The 19130-nt window shown below is 44.4% G+C and overlaps 1 protein-coding gene across 1 annotated transcript in view; it reads right to left on the bottom strand.

Annotated features, from left to right (window-relative positions):
• Positions 1–209: 209 nt before the first annotated feature.
• CD99L2 (CD99 molecule like 2) overlaps positions 210–19130 on the bottom strand; it is a 75567-nt gene continuing 56646 nt past the window's right edge. The window contains exons 8-12 of the mRNA XM_079962929.1: positions 18623–18688; positions 12087–12122; positions 9428–9550; positions 4928–4993; positions 210–4838 (exon numbers count right to left, since the gene is read on the bottom strand). Of these exons, the coding sequence (XP_079819055.1) occupies positions 4771–4838; positions 4928–4993; positions 9428–9550; positions 12087–12122; positions 18623–18688 (359 nt within the window). The 3' untranslated portion in view covers positions 210–4770. The remainder of the gene's footprint in view (positions 4839–4927; positions 4994–9427; positions 9551–12086; positions 12123–18622; positions 18689–19130) is intronic.

The raw sequence follows: 19130 nt of genomic DNA, 5'->3' as shown, positions 1-19130 counted from the left end.
TCATTTGTGTGTCTCATTTGAAAGTAGGCATTGCTGCATTGGAAATCTGACTTGATGGTTGCAGAGACAGGTATATGCTTTACAATTCCCCAGCTATTGTTTAAAAAGATTCAAGTTGCCTGCAATTTCCCTCTCCTTTTTCATTTTGGAAAAGAGCTTGCTGGCCTTGCGCTGCAAATGCACGCCCACAGAGCACACACACAGGCACATTGTTGTTGTACAAGTCTTTAATTTTTTTATTGTTTTCCAGTTTGTAGTTCAGCAATCAAGTTCGGATTTCCCTCCCCTGTAATTCTTATATGCACTTTAGCAAAATGAGTCCGCCTTTTGACAGCATAATGCACAATTTTCATCTGGGACAGATCATTTCTGTATTAGCTAAAGAATTGTATGTATTGCTTAAATAAACGCTTGGCATCTTTTGGACACAATCTACTCTCTTAATCTGCTGTCTGGGTTCTCTTCCCCCTCCCCTCCCTTTCGCCAAGTTCATCTATTTGCTTTTGTTTCCTTCTATGTTTGTAAAGTTATGCACTTTTCTCTCGGATGAACCTCAATTCACACAACAGCAAACAATCTATTGACAATGATAATGTATAGTAAACAGGGCCATTTGCTGTTAGTTGCATGAGACAGTGACAGCTGACGCTGTGGCCTTAAAACACTTTGCCAAGAAAGACACAAGTTAAGAAAGAAAAGAGCCAAGCCAACACTTAAGTGAGTTAATGTGGCTAGATCCCTGCCAATATTCTCATAATTTTGAAAAATACAGGAAATCACTTTCCCATTCTCTAATTAGGCATCTTCTCTTTACTTGCAAGAATTTGTGTTGTGTATAAATTCAGGGCACAGGAAGGGGTCTTTTATATATATATCTTTGGCCTGATGGAAGACTTTAATGCATGTCACTTGACCTATTCTGGAACATCTGGCTGAGCTTATTTATGTGGCTTTTCAGTGCACAGATAGTTTTAATTATGAACATAAAAACACAAGAGTAGAAAAACAGAAATGGATCCCTTCTGGAGGTGTAGTAGTACAAAGTTGGCACTGCTACAGAGAAATCAGCCAGGAAAAGCCAAACATATTGTTGGTTGTGTACAGACAATGGAAAGAAGGTCCCCATGGGGAGAGGTCATAGTTCAATGGTAGAGCACATGCTTTGCATGCAGAACGTCTTGGGTTCAATCCCTGGCATCTATTTAAAAGGATTTCAGATATTAGGCCTGGAAAAGCACTCCTTCCCTCTCTGTTTGTCTCAGCCTCCTAAGGTTTTGGAGACCCACTGCCAGTCAGAGCAGACTGGGCTGAGCTAACTAGATCAATGGTTGTTTCACGTTCTATTAATAGTAATAGTGTAAGCAGAACTCTGATCAGCAGTTAGCTTTTCTGAAACGCTGCTGTAGGAGGAGATTAGTGGCCACCTGACAGGTCTCATTACTGTAGCTGCCACTTTCATCCCTGGCTGAGTAACTGAGGGTGGGGAGTGGGCAGGTAGCTCTTGGGGCCAGGCTTAGCAAAGGGGACTTCAGTTGCTGATCTAGCACAAAGAACCAGAGAACAGAGCTGCTTGTGTACTTTTGAGTGGAGAATGCAGTCAGTCCCCATTATCCGACAAAGCAGATTTCTTTGGGGATACGTTCAACTACATTTTAAAGTGGTTCTACAGGCAATAGTAGTAGTGATAATTGCCCTGTATGCCTAATGCTGAATTATAGTGCTATAACATTTTAAACAGGTGTCTCCTGTTTGATGTGCATTTCTATAGTTTTGATTTTTATATTCTACCTAAAATTTACATTAAGGCATAACCATTTACCAAATTCATATAAAAAGGCTTTGGGGAAGGAAGTAGCTTAAAGGTTAACCTACTGTCTTATCCTGAAAGCCCGATATCTTACTTATTGGAAGTATTGTGAGTTTTTGTTTTTTACACACACACAAAAGAAATCTGCAATACATACACATTTCAAATGACTAAGTGGTTAGTGGGTTATTTTCAACACTCAGATGCACTGTTTTTCAAAATTCAGATCAGTGGCTGGACAGTGCAGTAATAGAAATACAACAAAATCGACAATTTACATCTACAGAAACATTTCCCATCATTGGCAAGAAGAAATAAGGAATTATATTCATTTATCTGAGAAAATGACTCCTAGTGCAAGTACTAGCATCATAGTTACACTTATTATTTCCCCGCTATTTATCTAAAGATGCACTACTTCATCCTACTCTAATCTTTTATGTACTTGACTAAAAAAATTAAAAAAGATATGCTATAGTAGTTGGAAATTACCATTATGTCAATTCAGCTGTGTGGTATTGTTAGTATCTGACTAATTTGTGCTCTGCAAAAATTGCAAACCACAGCCTTCCTAAAAAACCTACTCTACAGTACTTAAGGGTAACCTCAAAACGTAGAAGCCCCCCAAACTGTTTCCATGACAGTACTCCACCAGACTGAACGCTCCTTTTCACGTGGTTTCACCTACTTGAGTGAAGACCGTCCATGGCACAGCAGGCTTCCAGGCAGAAGCAACTTTCTGTGGCTTCCGTTCTGGTGACCAGTGTATGAAGCACCCTTCAATAAGCAAGTAAGCTGCATTCCTTCTTAGATGTATTGCCCTGCTTTAGTCCCATTGAAGCCAACAGTTAAGATGAGAATTTAGGAGTAAAAGAGCTTATCGTAGCATTGTCATAGAAGCTAAATACATTCAAAAGGTGTGAATTTCTTTAAAGCTACTGTAGGGCTCTTGAAATGCAAGTGGTGAAACAAAAACAGAGCAGAAGGAATTTGCACATTTGTCATCAAACGTCTAAGCTACAGTTTTAAGCACCATTTCATGGAGGCATGCTCCACTGAAATCAGTGGCATCTGCCTCAAAGAGGACATGTGTGAGGTGAGGTGAGGATCTCAGGGCAAAATTTCATCCTAGCTATACCCCTAAGACCCAAGCCAGCTTTAATCATGGGTCATAACAACTGGTGGTTCCATTTCCATTAAGAGATTTATCCAGCCATGTCAGTAGAGTCCAGATGCATAGCAGCATCTCCCTTGCTAGAGCAGGGTGCTAATGTTTCCAGATTCCTTTTAAAAATATATCAGTAAAAATTAAGTTTGTAAACAGTCAAAAGCTAAATGGATCTTTTATCCACAAGAGTTCTTTTTCACCACCTTATGATACAGATGTGTGCATTTTTTAAAAAAGAAACAGTACTCCCTTTTTAATGACTCGCTAACATCACTGATAATTCATAATCATATGGGAGTATTCACCTTGCTACAATGGTGAAAAGTGGGACTGTTAAAAATCACCAACATGGGCCAGATTTTTTACCTAGATTACTTCAGAGCTCAGTAGTTAAGAGTGCATGCTTTGCACCAAAGGGCTCTCAGGTCATCCTTGGTATCTCGTTAGAGATCTCAATTAGAAGGTCAGAACCCAAAGTGCAACTAAGTTGGAGGTTTTCAAGCAGAGGATGAACAGTCAACTGTTGTGGGTGCTCTCACTCTAGACTTCCTGCATCAAGGCAGAGGTTGGAGTCAGTAGGTTGCATCCAGCCTTAGTTCTACTCCAAGTAGACCCATTTAAGTTAATGGACCTAACTTAATAATCTCCATTAACTTCAGTGGGTCTGCTTTGCATAGGAATAGCCTTGGTTACAACCCAGTGGCCTACAAGATCACTGGGAAACTAACTGAGCTCTTGATCCATGGTTGCATCACATTTTGTGGTTTAATTTCCTAGCTGAAAGCCCGTAAGTTCTGTTCCTGGATTTTAGCCAACCCAGGAATTAGAGTCTGACAAAACGAAGAGGAGCAAGCTAACAGTTGAACTGCAATATCCTCTGTCATTGCACAAGAGATTGTGCGACTGCAACCTTCGTGATTGCCCAGTGCAGCAAGCAGACTTGCAGTCCTGGAAATGCAAACATGTTCTAAATCTGGAGTAAAATAGAGCAAAAAACCCACGTTGTTGGCCCAAGTCTATGGGACTGAACAGGGAAGGGAAATCTTGCTTTTCTTTGCCAGCGGAAGGGCTTGGGTATAGGTTCAAATTCTGACCTCCTGAAATGTCCCTGGATTTTTAAATAGGAAACATTGCATCCACAACAACTAGCTGCATAGGGTTCTGGTAGCAAAAAAATTCAGGATGTTTGTAGAGAAGCCCAGTTGTATGGGGTAATATTCACCTGCTGTCCTCTGTCAAATGAAGACCTACCCCACAGGCACTTGTATATCTTGAGGTGTAGCTACTTAAAGGACTAAACTCCACCCTCCAACATTCATGTAACTTCCACTTTTATCAGTGGAAGCTACATGCTTATGGCTGTCAGCCGGAATTTGGCTGAAAGTCATTTCATAAAGGTTTTTTAAATGGTTTGCTTTGGACTGTTAATTTACAGGCACTTCATTTGTTCTCACACCTGTAGTCACTAACTCAGCTGCTTCTCCCCCCCCCAACCTTCATGAAAATCCCTAACTCTAATGTGAAACACCAATTTGAAGCACCCTTTTGTTCTTGTATTCAACCTGACAAAACTCCTACATGACCATGTGAATGTAAACCTACGACTCTTCACGAAGAAAAGAAAAAAACCAGAATACCAGCTACCACAATAAGAAGCCTGTCTTAATCAGAAGAACGCACATTTAAATAGCTTTGGATCCAAATCAAATGTTTGTAAAAAGCTAAATTACAAGCATGTGAGAAGCGTGTGTGTGTGTGTGTTGCCATTGATTCTTCTCCAGACCAAGTCTGGGATTCAGACTTTTGCGTTTTCTTGCGGCGGAGGTGGCTCTGCAGTCTGTGGCTCAAGGACAGAATATTTAACTGGGAAGGAAAGAGCGAAAGTTAAGTCAGTGTGAATTACTCTTCAACAAAATTGTTTGCCTCCTTTGAGCCTGAAAACAGTATCTTACCTTGTGGTTCTTCAGTCACCACTGCTTCCATGTTTTCTCCTTTCACGTACTCTGCATTAAGACCCTCTGAAAGCAACAACAGATGAAAAACATTGGCACTGAAAGACCATCATTTGCAATGGTGTTTAGGAATAAAGGGTTCATGCCTTGAGAAGAAGGAGTGTCATAGCAATGGGTTACAATGGGCACTCCATTCAGGCACAGCAATTATGGCAATGAGAGGATGACTCTTACATACGTGTGTGTGTGTGTGTGTGTGTGTGTGTGTATGTGCACCAACACAGGGCTGCGGGCACCTGACCCAGCTGGGAGCTTGCAGCAATGGTATAAACTGGCACCTGCAGAATGCCACATATATTGAAAAGCAGACCCAGCAGACACATGCAATGGTTGCTTGTGTATTTATTGCACTTTGGCCCAGATTAATCCACATATATTTCAAGTTATTGACTAAAATCTCCAGGTGTACTCAAAATAATTAAGCCTGCCCAATAAAGTGACTAAATGTGTATTACAGGCTGTGAAAAACGCAAATGTTTGCTCCTTGAGCAGGGGTAAATAACCTGTGACCACCTAGATTTTGCTTGTACTTCCATCAGTCACAGCCAGCATGGCCAACTGTTCTTTATTTAGTCCTTTCCCTTTCCCTTTCCCTTTCCCTTTCCCTTTCCCTTTCCCTTTCCCTTTCCCTTTCCCTTTCCTTTCCTTTCCTTTCCACACTGCTTGCATATGCCTGCTCTCCCTTTGGAGACATAAAAAACAGCAATTGTTATTTTTACCAGGCGATTGTCCTTAGCAGGTTTTGCTGGCAGCACAGAAAAAGAAGCCCCACTCACTTTAGTAGTTGAGTCCCAAGTGCAAACTAAAACTCATAAAGACACCTTTTGATATGTAGGATTTTCAGCTGGCGACTACAGTAAGGGGAAGGTTTTGTACTTTTATTGCTAAGCTTAGCTGTTTACACTAATATTTGTTTTTGTTTTTTTAATGTTTTAAAGCAGGCATAGGCAAACTCGGCCCTCCAGATGTTTTTGGGACTACAACTCCCATCACACCTAGCTAACAGGACCAGTGGTCAGGGATGATGGAAATTGTAGTCCCAAAACATCTGGAGGGCCGAGTTTGCCTATGCCTATTTTAAAATGACATCACAGGGTTTTTAAAGCTGCTTTGGGAAGTTTGAACTTAGCCAGTTTTAATGTTTCTCTTACATAACGGTCTAGGAATTTTTCAGTCTGCCTGAGCTGTTGCATTAGCCTTGCATGATAAACTTGCCTGTATAGCCAGCTTGTGGCTCTTGGGTTGAGCACACCTGGCTACTTCAATAAAGAACTATCAAGCTTTTAAGCATCTCATAGATATAGATTTTGGGCCAAAGTGTGGCAATTATTCATTTTATCAATCTGTTCTTAATATTCCCTTTTTTAAAAGGGATTCCAGATGTTGCCTTGATGGTTACTCTCAATATAAGTTATGTAACGCGTATTATCTGTTTCCCGCTTTATCCACTTGGTATACTGATGGTGTTCAGCACAAGCATTGTTCAAATCGTTCAGAGAACTATGATGGTGTTCCTTTATTTGTTTTTGGTTTTTTGTTGTTATTTACAGCTGCCACACTGAAGGCATTTATTGAAGCATAGGAAGCTGCCCAATTCCAAGTCCACCTAGCTCAGTGTTGCCTGCACTGACTGGCAGTGGCTCTCCAGGGTTTCAGACAGGGGACATTCACAGCCCTCCATGGAGATTGAACCTGGCACCTTCTGCATGTAAAGAAGAGTTTTGCTACTAAGCTACGGCCATTCCTTTTTTGGACAATTCATCTGTATTAACAAATTCTTCTGAAGTTCATGCAAGCTACACCTGCCAAAAATTCTCCCTTTGACACACCTATTTAAAAGGTGCAGGGACCCCATCCTGTTATTGGTGGGCCAACCTAAGCAAGCTGCAAATGAGCCTGAATATCTTTTGCTCTAGTGCCGTTCCTGCTTTTCATATCCATGTGTACATTGAACAGGGGCAGAAAAGTTCCGGCTGGCCACACCCCTGTTCAATCTTTATTCATTGGGCCAAAAAAGAGGATGCAATTACAAAGCATGTACAACAGTTTGGTCTGAAATAAATGAGCTCTCCCCACTCTGTACAAAGTTCCTTTGTTTCTGTACAAAGACAAAGACAAAGGGAAGAAGAGGCCTTCTACAACCAAGGGCAAGCAGAAAGCGGCATTCAAGTGACTTTAATTGGGTAGCACAAAGGGTGTCATTGGACAAACTGACCATGAACGCCTCAACCCTACCACTCAGCTAAAGGGGAATGGCTTAACTGAGTGGTAGAGCACCTGCTTTGCACGAGAAGGTCTCAGGTTCAAGTTCTGGCATCTCCAGGGCTGCGAATGTTCCCTGGTTGAAGTCTTGCTGCCTGTCAGTGTGAACAATGCTGAGCTAGATAGACCAGTGACTCAATGTAAGTATATGTTCATGGGAGGCTGCTGGTGTGATGAGTGCCCCATTAAGTGTGCTTCTTTAGGGAGCTGGCTAGTTTTGCCTCTGAGCTACTGCACTCGTGCAAATTGTCTCCTCCTGCCATGTTTATGTAAATGGATGTTTGCATTGGTCATTCAGAAGTGCAAAAGGGCAGCTCAGCATCACGTATGAATCTGCCTGGGAGTGTCTCCATGTGCTGCAGCCCTGTGGCTCCTGTACAGACCTCTCCCTCTTGCCATGTGTCTATGATAGCACCAAATGCAGTTTTATGTTCGTCAATAAAAAGTCACTTCAGTGGCTGACGCGCCAGCCTCTGCTGTGCATTGCAATGCATCTAAGGCATGACATTATCCCAGCACGCCATGTCTGATGGCTTAAATTAAGCCTCCTTTATAATTAACTTTAATTTCCTGCCGTCTTTCTAGGGTTTTGCCTTCTCTCAGTGCTGCCTTTATTGAAGCTTTTTTCCAGAAAGAGAGAGAGCATGTGTGTGTGTGTGAGAGAGAGAGAGAGAGAGAGCGCAAGCAAAGAGTTTTTTGTTCTTCAAAAATATCACTGATGGGGCAAAGAAACAACACAAGTAAAGGAGGGGTTCATTTTATCACATTCCTCTTGACTTTCCTGCTGGCTTAATTTACTCAGGCACACACCTGTTTGTTTTAGAGACTCCTGTGAAAATAGCAATTTCATTGCAGGAGGCTGAGTGTGGTTCCTATCCCTGCAGCTAGCAGAGGGAGATGCACTAGGAATTTGATTTTAAAATGAGAGATTCTCACTATTATTAATAAAAGCCCTTGGAAACCCAGATTAGTATTACGCCACAGTCTACACAATGCACACTGTCAGAGGCAGTAGCCTCTGCATGCCAGTTACTGGGGAGCGCATGCGCGCACAAACACACACACACACACTCTTACGTCATGCTTTGGGGGCTTCCCATTGGATCATCTGGTTGGCCACTGTGAGTACAGGACGCTGGACTTTGCTGGGACACTGCCCTGATCCAGTGGGGCTCTTCCTATGTTTTTCGGCAGCAGCTCTTTGGGATATGCATGAAATTATGGCCAGGTCTAAGACAACCTTCCATGGGCCCCACCATGGCTGTGAGTGCTGAAGGCCGCTCCCTGCAATGCCCTTTCCACCTGGCCTAGGGGGCGGGGCCCAGACTCACCAGCTCTACTAAAGAGGCACCAGGTGAAACCCGAGGGACATTGCTATGCCTGACAGCAAACCCTAACTATTGGATTCTTTTGCCCCATCTTTTCGTGCCTGCCAAACAGCCATGTCATACTTACGATAATATTTCATTCTCTTGTTAATTATGCTGTTTTAAACGTGTATTTTATATTTGATTTCATTTAGCAATGGTTTTCGTTTTTCTGAAATGTTTAAGATTTTTGTTGTTGTTAACTTTGCATCAAATATGTATTCTGTAGCTGACCTCCTTTGCAATGTTTTATTTTGAAATCTTTAAGATACTATTTTCGTTTTCTGTTAATTATGTTGCTTTGAATGTATAATATTTGACATTCTTCCAAAATGTTTGATTCTGGGTTGTTTTATTGATGTTTTAATATGCTGTAAACCACCTTGAGATTTTTCTTAAAAATATAAAGTGGTATAAAAATGAAATGAATAATAATAATAATAATAATAATAATAATAATAATAATAATAATTATTTGCAAGCTATATATTATGCCTGGTTAGCCTTTTCTGTTCTTAATGTCCTTAAGCACCCCAATAGGCTGAATCGGACCTGGCAGGTTGGAAGTTGTGCAAGCCTTCCTCACTGCCAGGACAGAAGTTCAGGAGAGAGCCAATTTTTGAACACACCCCACCTCCTATATTGGCAATGCAATGATGTTCATTTGCTGGGCACTTTTTGTGAACAAGGTTCAAGACCCTACAGTGGATGGGAAGGCTGGTTCTCGACCCCTTCACAAATCCTTAACACCCATTTGGGGCTTCACTCCAACTTGCAGACAGGCCTTGCAAGGGCAGGAAGAGTCACTTACGTTGTATGCTGAAGCAGAACTTCTTTTGCTGGTAGGAGATGTAGCTGCTCACAGCACCAATCAGGGCCATGGCAAGGCCACTGACAATGCCAGCAATTGTTCCCGTCTCTACTACTAAGGCACCTGCAAAAGGCCAGCAGAAAACATACCAGTGCAGAAATGTGTCAAATAAAACATACAACAACAACCACCAGTTCATTATTTATACCCCGCCCATCTGGCTGGGTTTCCCCAGCCACTCTGGGCAGGCAGCTACCAACAAAATATTAAAAGTACATTAAAACATCAGTCATTAAAAACTCCTCTAAACAGGGCTGCCTTCAGATGTCTTCTAAAAGTCAGATAGTTTTTAATTTCCTTGTCATTTGATAGGAGGGCATTCCACAGGGTGGGCACCACCACCGGGAAGGTCCTCTGCCTGGTTCCCTATAGCTTCACTTCTCGCTGTAAGGGAACCACCAGAAGACCCTCAGCACTGGACCTCAGTGCCTGGGTTGAACAATGGGGGTGGAGACACTCCTTCAGGTATACTGGGCCAAGCCTGTTTAATATACATTTAATACAGGTCCTTCATGCAGTCATGCTTGTTAATGTACTTGTAATTGTCAACCTATTACTATGTTGATTTGTTTGCTAGGTATATCACAGTGGTCTGCTTCACATCCAATTCTGTATTACAGTTTGGCATTGTGTGAATAAACCTTTTTCATTTATGTTTTCCCCTCTGATTCAACGAGTTACTTCATCTTTACAGAAAACCACAGTTGATGTCTGAATTAGGAAGTTATTGTTTGTACCTGAATACCATAGAAGGATCTTGCACTAAAATTTTGAAGCTGGTTTGTAATCCTGGTTTGAGGAGCAATCAAAAGTGGCAACTTGCCTAATCAGACATAGCAGCTTGTCCTCCAAACCGGGATTTACAAATGAACCTCAAACTCATCTGCAGTTCAGGTATGGAGTGTAAATCATAGTTTGCCAGTTCAGATGCAACAGTAAACTAGGGTTTGCACTAAAGAAGAAGTACAATGAATTTAGCAAGGACAAACATCTACCAAAAAGAGATGGGAACTTCTGTACTTGATTCAGCATTGAGGAGCTCCTACCTTTAGGTGGACTGAGCTTCCGCCTTGAGCAGGGATAGGCAACCTCTAGCTTGCAGGCTTCTTTTGGCCCATCAGGTGGTCCAATTTGGACCACAAAATCATTTTCTCCAAACCACACCCAGCCACCAGCTGTGTCACTGGTGTTAAATCCTGGATCAGCTGGGTCCTCTATTCCTATCAGAGAACAGGATCGCACAGCCAAAGCAGCAGGATTTAATCTCTGCAGATCAGCTGAGCAAGAGCAGCAACACCAAAAGTATGCTTTTAAGAAGCACTTTAAAACAGCCTGCAGTCCAGTTTCAGCTGAAGCAAGATCACATGGGCTGTTTTAAATAGCTTCTCAGAAGTGCTGTTTGAAGCATCTGCCCCCTTGTCCTTTAAATGAAGGAGGAGATGATTCAAAAGTGCTTTTGAGAAGTGCTTTAAGGTCCCATTTCAGCTGAAAATGGGACCTTGGCAGCTACTTTCAAGTGCTTCTCAAAAGTGCTATTTGAAGCAGCTCACACTTCTTGTGCACTGTTTGAAGCAGCTTGTGCAGAAACACACAAGTGCCAATATTTAAGGGGTGGGGGAGAGGAATGCCTCTCCCCTTTTAAGTCCTCAATCTTGCTCTGATCTTAAAGCCTCCCCCACCCTTACCAGATCCTGATAAGGATCTTGTCTAAGGGGACGAAAAGGTTCCCCTCCCCTGAGTTTCAGGTAACAGTGCCTGTTTGCAAAGGGCCTTTGGCAAGGCTGAAATTTGACTTTACTTAAAAACGATGTGTGAGATCTAATGTTAGCTATACTCAAGAGTAAAGGTAAAGGGACCCCTGACCATTAGGTCCAGTCATGACCGGCTCTGGGGTTGCGGCGCTCATCTCGCTTTATTGGCCAAGGGAGCCGGCATACAGCTTCCAGGTCATGTGGCCAGCATGACTAAGCCGCTTCTGGCGAATCAGAGCAACGCATGGAAACGCCATTTACCTCCCTGTCTATTTATCTACTTGCACTTTGACATGCTTTCAAACTGCTAGGTTGGAAGGAGCAGGGACCGAGAAACAGGAGCTCACCCCATCGCGGGGATTCGAACCGCCGACCTTCTGATCACAAGTCCTAGGCTCTGTGGTTTAACCCACAACGCCACCTGCGTCCCCTGAAATCCATGGAGAATGCCCACTGATTTCAAGTGGACAATTCAAACAGTGGGTATAGCCCAATGATAGGGACCCTCTTGAAAAGAAATGTGAAAAGGGCAATAATTGATATTACCCGACATCACAATTTGATAACTCTTGCCCAACTATTTCCAACACATTTATATATTATGTGGCTCATTTTACTCTCCACGTTCTTTTTGTAATCTCAAAGGGGTAATCACAAAACTTGCAATACTATATTGCATGGTTCAGGGGCCTCTCCATGTGTGCCATGGATGTTAGAGTCAAGCTATTTGGGGAGCGGGGAGGTTTAAGTAGTCAGCTCAGGCACCTGCAGTTCAGCTTAGATACAGGACACAGAAAGGGATCTGTGTGAAGCAGAGATGGACTTGCAATTTCTAGAATTCTGCTTACCGTCATTGTCACTGCCGCCACTTCCTGAACTTCCACCTGGAAATAACAATAGGTATTTATTTAAAGCAATTGTAAATGTTTGAAGCACTTCATGTATTGTCTCATTAATGTTTACAACCACTCTGGAAGAAATGTCAGGATCATTATCCCCATTTTACAGATAGGAGCCAGAAAGCTGAGGCTAAGAGAGGCAGAGACATGATTACCATACTTTGTACAATGAATTGAGCAATTTTTCAGAGCAGGTACATTTCCTAGTTGAGTCAGAGAAGGGGGGGGGATGGAAAGAGATGTAATACAGTGCCATTCAGTCCAGTTAGTGTGCAGAGATGGGGGAAAGTTTTCCCTTCCAGCTAGAGACAGTGGCTCCTTGGGGCAAAAGTATCTGCCTTCATTCATAACCAAGAATAAGGTTAATTTTAAACACGTGAAGTTGCCATTTATACTCAAGGTTATGCTTCTACAGTGGTGCCCTGCAAGACGAACGCCTCGCAAGACGGAAAACCCGCTAGACGAAAGGGTTTTCCGTTTTGGAGCCGCTTCGCAAAATGAATTTCCCTATGGGCTTGCTTCGCAAGACGAAAATGTCTTGCGAGTTCCTGCGGGGTTTTTTCCCTCCCCCCCCCCTTTTCCTAAGCCCTAAGCCGCTTATCAGCTGATCCGCTAAAAGCCGCTAAACCGCTAATAGCGCTAATCCGCTAAGCTGTCAATGGGCTTGCTTCGCAAGACGGAAAAACCGTTATACGAAGAGCCTCACGGAACGGATTAATTTCGTCTTGCGAGGCACCACTGTATTATGGTTCTTCAGGTGTGCTGAAAGAGAGTACAGTCATACCTTGGGTTACAGACGCTTCAGGTTGTGTTTTTTCAGGTTACGGACTGCCGAAACCCGGAAGTACCGGAACGGGTTACTTCCGGGGTTTGGCGCTTGTGCATGCGCAGAACTGCTAAATCATGCATGCGCAGAAATGCCGAATCGCAACCCGCGTGTGCGCAAACACGACACTGCAGTTTGCGAATGCTGTGGGTTGCAAACGTGCATCCCGCATGGATTACATTTGCAACCTGAGCGTCCAGTGTAACACAGTGTGGCAAAGCTTTCCCCAACCCTGTGCTTTGGACTACAACTCCCATCAGCACCAGCCACCAAAACAAATGGGCAAAGATGATGGGGACTGGAGTCCAAAACATTGGGCAGAACACCAGGTTGGGGAATAGCTGAGAATCCAGCCTTTGTTAAGAAAGAAGCCAACATGTTTCTAGTGGTCATTGATGAAATGATACTCTCGAAAGCGTATTGCCAATGGCAGCCCATAGGATGGCTGAGTAAGGATTCTAGTGGCTATGGGTGGAGGACTCCTCCTGTGACTCGCAGAACCAGGCTGATGATGCCAAACTGTCCAATAAATTATTCAAAACAATTATTATGCAACAAAAGGCAGCATAGAATTCAGCTTTTCCTGGCCTGTTTCAACTGTGCAGATAAAATGTTAGCCTATTTCTATTGGGTTGGGCCATTTCAGTTGGTCCAAGTATTATACATTCCCCCTGCCCTGGACAGAGTCTCTTCAAATCTGACCTTTTGGTTCAGAGGGACACCCCCCCTGCCAAATAAATGGGACAAAACGTTCCAGGTGGCATGCCTACCTCCAAAGCAGCACTACGGACAGGGTGCATTGGCTACAATCAATGTGCAGGTTAGCTGCCAACAAAGCTCTGTCGGGGCTATTTCCAACAAATTGTTTCTACTTTCTAGGACTGCTTTTTGCAACAATATTCACAGGAAAAAAAACACATGTGAAAAGCTGCACAATAGGAAAGGTCTACAAACAGAATGCTAAGACCCCCACCAGGTGTTGTGCAGAGATCCCCCCCCCCCGCCATCCTCTAATGCACACATCGTTTTGCAGCCCTGATGTCATGCCTGCCCCGAGTTTGCCTCCATGAAAATCATTCTGTCAAGAGATGGCTGATCTACATCTTGGAGTTGAAAGCAAGGACAAATCGGGGGTGGGGGGATCATGTCCTCCCTCTCACACCCCTCCTCCCAAAGCCAATTCTGAGAAGTGTGGGGGAGAATGTAGAAATCCTGGGGCAGCGTTAATTATCTTCTAAAATGTTGACGAAGGAACTTGTGTGAATAGGGCTCGACTGCTCTGCAACTGCAGCCTTGCGCATACACAGAGACACACACTGGTAGCCCTCATATTAATTAACCAGCTGCTGCTTCAGTAGCACTGCATTGAGCAATAAATGAGATTGATTATAAATTTAGCGCTGTGCGCAGTCAAGAGGTGGGTGGGGTTTGCAGAGACTGGAGGCTTTGTCTGCAAATTTCTGCACTCTGCAGCATAGGCAGCATTTTTCTTCTCTCTCTTTCTCTCTCCCACCCCTCCCTGCTCCACCCTACTTTGGAAAAAATGATGGGGTGGTCTGAAAAAAAATGACTCCTTTGTAGGATACTGAGACTTGGGGGTGGAAGATCATCTGATGTGTCCAAAAACTGCTGGAATCCACATGGACCTTAACAGATAGCAGCAGTTTAATACTGCAAAAGGTGCTTCCCTTGGGTTGGTAAGTCTCATTTAATCCAGAATACGGCAGCTAGACTGGTGACTGGGAGTGGCCGCCAGGACCACATAACACTGGTCCTGAGAGATCTGTATTGGCTCCCAGTACATTTCCGGGCACAATTCAAAGTGTTGGTGCTGACCTCTAAATGGCCTCAGCCCAGTATACCTGAAGGAGTGTCTTCACCCCCATTGTTCAGCCTGGACACAGAGATCCCGTGCCGAGGGCCTTCTGGTGGTTCCCTCACTGTGAAAAGTGAAGTTACAGGGAACCAGGCAGAGGGCCTTCTCGGTGGTGGCACCCGCCCTGTGGAACGCCCTCGCAGCAGATGTCAAGGAAATAAGACATCATCCTACTTTTAAAAGACATCTGAAGTGTCTTTTAAAGGAGTCATCCCTGTTTAGGCAAGCTTTTAATATTTAATGCTGTATTGTTTTTAACACTTGATTGGGAGCTGCCCAGAGTGGCTGGGGAAACTCAGCCAGATGGGCAGGGTATAAATAAATTATTATTATTAGGCAAGGAGTTAAAGCGAATGTTTAAAGGTTCCTGTGATCCCAAGGTAGCCACCTCCTGAGGAGCCCCCCATTAGGTTCTGCTAGGGTCAGGTGATTCCGCTGCATCTCTGCATTGGGTGTGAATCCATCGTTCCTAGAGAAGATAAGCTGAGAGCCCTGAAAAGAGGCTGTCACCTTTCATGGGTCATTGCTCTAGACTCATTCCTAGCAGGAGGCATGCCCAGAGCACTAGCTCCTGCAGAAACAGGGCTGGGAAAGCATTTTAGGCGCATCCGACTGACATGCAATCGCCAACACTTGGCTCCTTTTGGACCTGGAAGAGGGCAGAACAGGAGCAGGGCATAACAGGGTGGGCTTATGCACCCTCCGCTGGCGTGCAGAGGGGCCAGGAATGGAACCCCCATGCAAAACAGTCACTGCTTGTATTCTAAACCAGGGAAGGAAAAACATCAGGCTTGGGTTATCTACTTCCTTCCTCACTAGAAGAAGAAGATCCACTTGCCAGAGCAAGGTGCAAAATGATAGGCAGGGAATGGAATCATAGAATCATAGAATTGTAAAGTAGGAAGGGAACCTGGGGGTCATCTGGTCCAATCCCTTCCAATACAGGAATCTCAACTAGACCATACATTGCATATGGCCATCCAACCTCTTCTTAAAACCCTCCAAGGAAGGAGAGTCCAGCCCCTCTCATGCGAGTCCGTTCCACCACCAAACAGCTCTTAAACACAAGAAAGCTCTTCCTTATGTTTAGTCAGAATCTCCTTACTGGTAACTTGAATCTGTGCTATATATTTTTCCCATTTGTAATCAAGTTGGAGAAACTAACACACAGTGCACACAATATCTCTGACCGCAACAAATCTTTGGGGAAACTGACTCACCAATATGATGGATGCAGGAACAGATTGTGTTCCTACAGAATCATAACTAGGGGTTTACTATTGCTCCTCACATAGCCCTGGTTTCAATTTAGGGCACTGACGTAACCCCTAGGGGTCCAGTAGGAAAACCAGGAAGAGTTCTTTTCCCCCCTTTTGAAGTGGGTAAGCTCATAGTAATAATGTCATCTGCATCAATGCAAATGTCTGCAGGATAGAAAGCGACGACGCAATAAATCAGTATTAGATGGAAGCTTGTGGGGGGAAATACGTTTAATCAGTGGAGGCTGGTCCGTTGCGGCAAGCAGGATGCTGCCCCACCAACTCCAGTCTGCCCTTGGCCAGCCCACACCAACTGGAGCAGCTGCAATTCAGTGGCTGGGTACTTGCATGTAAAAGGACCCAGTTTCAATCCCTGGGAAGTCTAAGTAGGACTGGGAATGCCTCCTGTCTGAAACCCCTAAGAGCCACTGTCAGTCAGAGCAGACAGTACTGAGCTATGGAATACTGGTGTGAACTCAGTATAAGGGAGCTTCCTGTGTTTCTGCCTGCCTTATTACTTGAAACCACTGCCTGTCAGCTTCCCCCTCCTCTTGCAGAACTCTGCAAAGTAGATGGTGGCAAAACTAGCCAAATTCATTGGCTTCCATTCCCTTTATTATTTGGGCTTCCTGCCTTCCAACCTACCAGCTCTAATGGGCACCAGCCACCACTGTGTTAAAGACACAACACAAGTGACTATCCACACAAGCCCATTACCCTTTTGTCCAAATGCTATCCTCATTCACGCCACTAGGACATACTATATAACTTTCACACATGCAACTGCTGACCAACGTTTCAATGCCGCAAACACACTTCTCTGCTGAATCCCCTTCCTACTAGTTCCAGATGTCCACATCTGCTCTCATGCTTTGGAATGGCCTGTGCCTCTGAAACGTTGGAATGCTTGTAAACTCTCCATAACCCCTTTGGCAGCAGAGTCTACAGCTGGAGAGAAATGGCTTCAATCAACTGAAGCCAGAGTTCATACAGCCAATTGCTGTGGAGGTTTCAAATGCTGCAGCCTGTGGCTGCCTCACTTCTTTTTCTTTTAAAATGCTAAATATATCTGAATTAGGAGAGCAGGAAATGGGTAAGAGCAATCAAAGAAACCCATCACTGTTTTTTTCTGAAAATTCAAATGACTGGCCACCTATCAAGGAAGCTGTAGAATCATTTCCTGCCCACTGTTTCAGTCGGATACCTAATCTCTAAGCAGGGAAGGGGTGTAGCTATGCATATACAAAGCCCCCTCATTCAATGCTTGCCGTCCTCATAGCAAGATGAAAGGCTCCTGTCCATTGTCTGCAAAGCCATTACCAGACTGTAAACAGCATTGAGCAAGGTGGACCCAGTGGTCTCAGCTTCCTATACCAGATGGGGGACCTGTGGTCCTGGATATGTTGCTGGACTATGATTCCCACCAGCACTAGCCAGCAATGTATCATGGACTAGTTGGACGCACAGGAATGGTGGGAGGAACCAGCTAGGGGACCACCAAGGGAAGAAGGCTCAGAGCCCAGGGATTGGTGGTGGGACAATGATGAGCAGTCACAAGAAGAGAGAGACAACTGGGAAGAGGTGGGGTCAGATGCTGAAAAGGTAACAGGGCTCAACAGTCGGTGGCAGAGAATCAGAGGCAGAAGCTGAAGCAGGGGAGGAGGCCAAGAGAGAGAGATGAGTGTGCCTGGTGAAGTGTCATGGGTGTCTCCCCCTCCTGCTGCAACAAGCTCTCCTCCCACCTGGTCTCCCAGAACCAGAAGGGGCATGAAACAGGAGAAGCAAAAGCAGACATGAAAGGACAGTCTCAGATTCCTTGGAAAAAACCCTGGGGAGAAGGGGACTTAGCAGCTGTGGGGACAGGGAGAACTTCAGTGTTAGCAACTGCTCCTTGGGGGCAAGCTCTGCGCTCATTCGTCCTTACACTCTGCCAAGTTGGTGCATAAAAAGGCAGAGGTAAAGGACCCCTGACAGTTAAGTCCAGTCGCAGACGAATCTGGGGTTGCGGCACTCATCTCGCTTTACTGGCCGAGGGAGCCAGCGTACAGCTTCCGGGTCATGTGGCCAGCATGACTAAACTGCTTCTGGCGAACCAGAGCAGCGCATGGAAACACCGTTTACCTTCCCACCACAGCGGTACCTATTTATCTACTTGCACTGGTGTGCTTTCGAACTGCAAGGTTGGCAGGAGCTGGGACAGAACAATGGGAGCTCACCCCGTCGCAGGGATTCAAACCACCGACCTTCCGATCGGCAAGGCCAAGAGGCTCAGTGGTTTAGACCACAGCGACACCCGTGTCATGAGTTAACTCCAACTAGCAGGGTGTGATTTACTTCTGGCTCGCTTTTGACACAAGGGCAGTTGTCGGGGATCATGGGAGTTTTAGGCTGGAGTGCCACAGATTTCCCCATAGCTGCTCTACAGGCATTAACTTTGCAATTGGACTGCCAATATAAAAATGTACTTTGTGTCCCTTTTTGTTGGTGTCCCCTTTCTTAGCTAAGCAACAAAAAGAGAACTTACCTTTCTTTTTATCTGGCTGGTAGCCACCCTCGTCCACAATTCCAGCCAAGTCATCATCTGAAAACCCTGAAAGGTTGGAAGGGGATGGAATTGCTTGTATTAGCCCATGAAATAGTTTTTAGGTTCAAAAAGACATTTGTTTCCTATTTGTTAAAAGGAAGATGGCTTTAAGTGCTGCATTCAGGAGGAAGAGAAGCATTTCTTAGTTGGACTGGTGCTGGTTAGGTACCGATTGGGAAACAAGGACTTAAGATGTGAGAAGAAGCAAAACAACAACAACAAGGGCAACTCCGAGTCAATGCCCCATCCCTCGCTTGCCATTGGCTAAGCATACTCAAATACTCAAATGATTTCTAGACTACTCTAACTTGCCCTATGTGAGGCTGCCCTTGAAGAAGGGTAGCAAAGAGCACTCTGGAATCCCATACTCTGTGGCAAGAGATTTTCTGCCATCATTTTAGTGCACACAAGACAGATATGCCAGTGGTGCAACTCCCATTATTCTGTC

Source organism: Podarcis cretensis, assembly GCF_951804945.1.
Source record: "Podarcis cretensis genome assembly, chromosome: Z".
NCBI lineage: Eukaryota > Metazoa > Chordata > Lepidosauria > Squamata > Lacertidae > Podarcis > Podarcis cretensis.
Note: the sequence above shows the minus strand (reverse complement) of the source record. Positions and strands in the feature narration are given on the sequence as shown.